The 6,697-nt window shown below is 46.1% G+C and overlaps 2 protein-coding genes across 2 annotated transcripts; both read right to left on the minus strand.

Moving 5' to 3' along the window:
- Window positions 1-4,020: 4,020 nt before the first annotated feature.
- LOC116968480 (histone H2AX-like) lies at window positions 4,021-4,453 on the minus strand. The gene has a single exon (XM_033015248.1). It carries the CDS (start codon window positions 4,417-4,419, stop codon window positions 4,039-4,041), a length of 381 nt encoding a protein of 126 aa, XP_032871139.1. The 5' UTR covers window positions 4,420-4,453; the 3' UTR covers window positions 4,021-4,038.
- Window positions 4,454-5,234: 781 nt separating this feature from the next.
- LOC116968485 (histone H2B 1/2-like) lies at window positions 5,235-5,764 on the minus strand. The gene has a single exon (XM_033015254.1). The coding sequence runs from the start codon at window positions 5,714-5,716 to the stop codon at window positions 5,486-5,488; it is 231 nt and encodes a 76-aa protein (XP_032871145.1). The 5' UTR covers window positions 5,717-5,764; the 3' UTR covers window positions 5,235-5,485.
- Between the last annotated feature and the right edge of the window lie 933 nt (window positions 5,765-6,697).

Here is a 6,697-nt window from a genome sequence, read left to right on the forward strand (position 1 = left end):
CCAGTACAGCTCCAGCACTGACAGCAGGGAGATGGACAAAGGGAAATCAGCCACAGTCCAAGACCAAGCTCAGGGAACTGGGACTCTGCACATCCATATGCAACTGTATCAAATTCCTGGGCATGCATATTTCTGAAGATCTGTCCTGGCCCCAGCACATTGATACAATCAGAAAGAAAGTGCATCAATGTTTCTACTTCTAAGACTGGGTAAATTCAGTATGTCAACAAATACGTTATTTAATTTCAACAGGTGTACAGTGGAGAACATACAGTGGAGAACATGGAGATGGTTGCATCATCGCCTGGTTCAGCAACTTGAACGACCAGAATCAAAGATGATTGCACAAATGGATGAACACTGCCCAGTCCATAGACACAAAAAGCTGGAGTAACTCAGTGGCACAGGCAGCATTTCTGGAGAGGGTGACATTTCAAGTCTAGACCCTTCTTCAGGCTGGTTAGGGAAAAGGGAAACAAGCAATATGGAAAGGTAAAGAACAATGAATGAAAGATATGCAAAAAAGAAACAATGATAAAAGAGACAGGCCATTCTTAGCTAAGAAGCTAGTGCGTCTAAGGTGGGAGAGGTATAGAGCGAGAGAGAATGCTGGGGCTACCTAAAGTGAGAAACATAGAAAAAGGTGAAGGACTAGGCCATTCGGCCCTTCGAGCCAGCACCACCATCATTATGACCACGGATGATCATCTAAAATCCGTACCCAGTTTCACGTTTTGCTACCCTCCAGTACACAGGAACTGATCCAGAGTTGAGTTAAAATTGGAAAATGGTCACCAATGCATCCATGATTTCTGGGGTACACCTCCTTGAGTACACTGGGATGTAGACCATCAGGCCCTGAGGATTTATTGCCTCCAGTCCCAACAGCATTTCGTTCAGACCGAAAGGTCTGAATGACAAATAAAGGTATTCAATTCAATTCAATTCAATTCAACAGTTTACCTAACACCATTTCCTGACTAATGTGGATTTCTTTCAGTTCCTCCCTCCCACTAGATCCTCGGTCCCCTAGTATTTCTGGGAGATTGTTTGTGTCTTCCTTAGAGATGACAGAACTAAAGTACTCATTTAACTGTTCTGTAATTTCCTTGTTTCTCCATTATAAATTCATCTGTCTCTGCTTATAAGGGACCTACATTTGTTTTCACTAATCTGATCCTTTTTACATATCTAAAGAAGCTTTTACAGTCCGTTTTTATATTCCCGCAAGCTTTCATTCATGCTCTTTTTCCACCCTCTTAATTAACCCCTTTGTCCTCCTCCATTGAGTTCTAAATTTTGTGGTTCTTCTCACAGTCCTGGTGTTGCTGTTACGTTCCCACCCTCTGCACTGACACGGAAACTTTATCTTCTTATTCCCTCTCAGCTTGTCCCTGTCTCCAAATATTTCACCCACAATGTTACATATAGAGCAGACTAATATGAACAAGGTACTGCATTTGCATTTTGCTGCTGTTGATGTGGTTTAATTGCTGTGGTGAACATGATGTATTAACTGTAACCTCCTTTGTTGTAAGTCCCCTGAAATCTCACTTCTTAAAAAGATCACTACAAGTTCCCGGTCCTTTCGCTGAACCAACTTTTACACCTAAGTGAGGATTTGACCCCGGTATATGAAAAATAACCTGTCCATAACCTAATCCCCTTTGCACAAAAATCCAACCGCTGTTATGTTCTATGAATCGTATTTGTTTCAAATGGTTAGCAGGTGAAATTAATGGGAGGTTACATTCCCAGAATCTCCTATCAGATAATTAATTCACTCACAGTCTGTATTGTAAATGGATCGGGATTAAGTGAAGGGTGCTGTGGCTAAACCACATTCACACATTTATAATGTACTAGACTAAGTGGGACCCGTTGGGTCCCAGCATCACACGGGAGGGCTGATCACCCACCGCAATATTCCAGCTCTCCACCAATTCCAATATTGCTCACCAGTGGGGGGGGGGGGGGGGGGGCTTTCTGTTGCACTAGTATGGGTGTTGTGGGCCAAAGGTACTGGTTTCCAGAGGGCTAGTAGAGACATTGTGGGCCGAATGGATTCTTGGGCTGGCAGTTCAGTCACTGAGACCTGGCAGTACAGTCACTCGGACCTGCCATGCTGGCAGCTGAGAAACTGACAGAAATTCTGCCCAAAACAGGTGACAGACTGTGAGAGAGAAGGGGGAGAGGTTGGACTGAATGGATTATTGGGCTGGCAGTTCAGTCACTTACGGCTGGTGGGCTGGCAGTTCAGTCACTTACAGCTGGCTTGCTGGCAGTTCACTTACTCACGGCTCGTGGGCTGGCAATTCACTTACTCATGGCTTGTGGGCTGGCAGTGCAGTCACTCACGCCTGGTATGCTGGCAGTTCATTCAGTCACCCCTCCTCCCTTTATCCCCCCCACTCTGCTCCTTGCCATTCCCCTCCCCCCCACACATTCAGTCCATCTCCCTACAACCTCCCCCCATGCACTCTTAGCAGCTCTCCCACAGAGCAGCCATTCCTGCCTATTAGGTTCCCATTGTGATAAAGAACATGCAGGCATGAAAAATGGAAAAAGGATTTATTAAAGTTTAAATTGTGAATTAGTCTTAAAATACAAGAACAATTTAAATGTTAATGATGAGAATTATTAAGTTCTTTCTTATTGTGTTTTGCTGCTCACTGCCTCTTGATGGCTATTTGCTGTTGATAAAAAAGAGACAATTTTAATATAGAGAGATTGTGCGGTTGTAATTTGTTGTAATTCTCAATCCTCTGGACTCACTGAAGAATTTGTGGACAACTTGTTCTATTTGAACTTCTGTTTGTGCACGTCGAGTTGATTGCATTATTCGAAACAGGGCGGACCACGTGAAGGTTGCAATCTTCCACCCCGGGGGTGGCAAACGTCTTGCAGCCGAGAGAGGGGGACGGCTTCAAGCGGAGGCTCTCGTGGGCTGATGAGGGAGGGGGTGTCCTGCAGCGGGCGATGGGTGCGGCTTCGGGAGGGGAAGCATCCTATAGCCAGGTGGACGCAACGTCTTGAGGTGGGGATGCCAGTGGGGGGGTTATTAAACACAACGAATAAGCTCTGAACTACGAAATACTATAGTATTTGTACTATTTGTTATTTGTTCACACACACATCTAATTAAGGGCTAATTATTAAATTACATGTACCTGGGCCTTTGGCGCTCTTTTTAAATCTTCTTTCCCTTTGAATCACTTACTTCCAGCCAATACTAGCTCTCGCTGCTTCTCTCCTCTCTCCGGCGGTCGGAGCTCAGTCAATCGGAGAAAAGACTGCAGTGTAATTGCCGGTCAATTTCAGTGCAAACTAAACAGAGGCAAATGTTATCATAATATCGTTTCCATCAATTTATATCGACTCTAATGTCCCCATAAATCGTATGCGGTGCGGATTACTGATCCGCTAGCGAAACTGAAGGAATTCAGCTCTGCCCGAGGCTGGATATTAGTCGCTGTTTTCGGAGAGAAACCTTGAGTCGATTTTAGTATTGCTGCATTAATTGTTCTGTAGGTGAGAGGGAAACGGAGTTGGTTTCGAGGAGGATCTCTTACTGTCGGCCGCTGCCAATGTTCTGAGGAATATCTGCCTTAATGTAACTTCCCGCATCAGCCAACCGCTGTTTCATGTTTAGTTTTGAGGTACAACGCGGAAACTGACGCTTCGGACCAGCGAGTCCGCACCGACTAGCGATCCTCACACATGAACACTATCCTACAAATGATAAGTGTTTGAAAAACATATGGTTTTAAACATTTATATCAAACCAATGAACTTACAACCTTTTTGTGTGGGATGAAACGGGGACAACGTACAAACTGCGTACATGCAAGCGCCCGTAGTCAGGATCGAACCAGGGTCTCTGGCTCCGCCACCGTGTAGACAACTCAATGTGCAGTCGGTTTTCGACAACAAGGAACATTTGTCCCGCACTAAGCATAATCGATAATCAGCCCTTTCATAGACATGGTGAGTGGCTCTGAAAAGAGCCTTTGTGTCACTATGTTGAGTTTCTCTCGCTTACTTGCCCGCTGCGCCGGTTTTCTTGGGCAACAGCACGGCCTGGATATTGGGCAACACACCGCCCTGAGCGATGGTCACCCCTCCCAGCAGCTTGTTGAGCTCCTCGTCGTTGCGGACGGCCAGCTGCAGATGTCTGGGGATGATGCGGCTCTTCTTGTTGTCCCGGGCCGCGTTGCCGGCCAGCTCGAGGATTTCAGCCGTCAGATACTCGAGCACAGCAGCCAGATAGACAGGGGCTCCTGCACCCACCCGCTTAGCATAGTTGCCTTTCCTCAAGTGCCTATGAACACGACCGACCGGGAACTGCAGTCCAGCCCGGGACGAGCGAGACTTGGCCTTGGCCCGAGCTTTGCCGCTGGTTTTTCCTCGTCCAGACATCTCCTGATGTTTTGTTCACGCAGAATGAGAAAATGATCACAGACTCGCCTTTCTTATACCTGTTTGAGGAATCCAGAGAACCGCTGGTGATTGGTGAAAAAGGACATGATCTCATTGGTGTGAAGAATGACCCAATCACAGAACTGTTTTATCTACCAATCAAAACCCACAACAGAAAAGCGCTGAAAATAACTGCCAGTCCCTCCAAAACTCGAACTTTGAAATAGCCGCCAAACTATAAATCTGTATGTCAATACAATTTGCTACATCACATAATCATTGCTTTTTTCATTATCATTTTTTATGTAAGTGCATTGCGTTAAGATGTTAATTATACTGCTGCGAGTAAGAATCTCATTGTTCCGTTCACGGTACATATGACAATTAAATACTCTTGATTGTTGACCACCTTGAACCCCGGGCAATACAGCACAACACATTTAATTTACGATTTATTTGGGCCGTTAACCGATTACAAAAAACGATCCTCGGCATCAATTAGCGATCGGTCACTATGTAAACGGTCTCGGATTATAGTCTGGTTCATTTTCACAAAAATCGGAATATGGGCGACAGTGTGAAATGTTCCTCCTTGAAAGACTGTGGACGAATTGCCGAGTAAAAATGCAATTCAGAACAATTATAAAGATGAAGACAATAAAACAGCAACGACAGCACTAATCGGCTGGCCGTGGCACAACTTAAAACTACTGGAGAAACTCAGCGGGTGAAGCAGCATCCGTGGAGCGAAGAAAATAGGCAACTTTTCGGGGCGAAACCCTTCTTCAGACTGGCTTATGACGGACAAGCTGACGTGAAGGGAAAGGAGTTTTACTTCTGTTTGATGGACAGGAACGCAACATGGATACCGGGAATATCCCGCGTATATTGGAATTTAATTTAATCACTAAACAGAATGTGAAATAATTCGCCAAGCAAAAATATCCTGAAACAATTCTGCTGCGATTCAATGTCGAAACATTAGTACAACTCTTTCTGCGAAAATGTGGGTGGCTCTAAAAAGAGCCGTTGGGTTTTGGGTGCTTTTTCAACAATGTGTGGATCTTTATTTGGAACTGGTGTACTTGGTCGCCGCCTTTGTCCCTTCCGACACGGCGTGCTTGGCCAGCTCCCCGGGAAGAAGCAGGCGCACCGCGGTCTGAATCTCTCGGGAGCTGATGGTCGCCCGCTTGTTATAATGCGCCAGGCGGGAAGCCTCCAAAATATCGTTCACGAACGAGTTCGTGATGCCCATGGCCTTGGAGGAGATGCCGGTATCCGGGTGAACCTGCTTCATCACTTTGTAGATGTAGATGGAATAACTCTCCTTCCTCGACTTCCCGCGCTTCTTGCCCCCTTTGACTGCGGATTTCGGCAAAGCTTTCTTTGCGCCCTTCTTGGCCGCTGTTTTCCGCGGATCAGGCATTTCCTCGGTGGATTTCAAACCCGGAAGTGATCAGCTGCCAGTCGGAGCAAAGATCTTATAGCGGATCTTTGATCCTGACTACGGATCTTCGTACGTTCTCCCCGTGACCTATGTAGGTTTTCGGGTTACCTATCACTTTGAAGATGTGGGAATTGGCGCCGCTCTGGCGCGGTGGCCGCTGCTGTTTAATGCAGCAGAAAGCCCAGAAAGTTGTTGTTTGTCATCCTTTAGTTTTAGAGACACAGCGCGGAAACAGGCCCTTCTGCCCACCGAATACTCGCCGACCAGCGAGCACTATCCTACGCACTGGGGACAATTTACAATTGTACCAAGCCAATTAACCTACCAACCTGAACGTCTTCAATGTGATAGGTAACCCGAAAACCCACATATGTCACGGGGAGAACGTACAAAGATCCGTAGTCAGAATCGATCCCATATCTCTGGCGCTGTAAGACAGCAAAACTACCGCACACCACGGACAGACGATGTTTTCGGATGGGAGCATTCTTCAGATTTTCATTTATCATAGTTGATTCGATTAATTGAGGAGATAGTGTAGAGTGTTGGCGAACACTTCAGCATCACTGATAGGTCCAGAAGCCAAAACGGTCAAATACCGTGGGAGCAAATGAAGACGGGTAAATCGGTTTCAGAATCATTTCACCACAGCGCATGTCCAGGGACCCCGACTGTCCTTTCAGACGCCTCCTATATATATTGTCTGAATAAGGGCCTTGACCCGAAACGTCACCTAAACATTTTCTCCAGAGATGCTGCCTGACGCGCTGAGTTACTGCAGCTTTTAATAGCTGTCTTTATTTTATGATGGGCACCAGTGGGAAGTAAAAG

Source organism: Amblyraja radiata, chromosome 45, assembly GCF_010909765.2.
Source record: "Amblyraja radiata isolate CabotCenter1 chromosome 45, sAmbRad1.1.pri, whole genome shotgun sequence".
NCBI lineage: Eukaryota > Metazoa > Chordata > Chondrichthyes > Rajiformes > Rajidae > Amblyraja > Amblyraja radiata.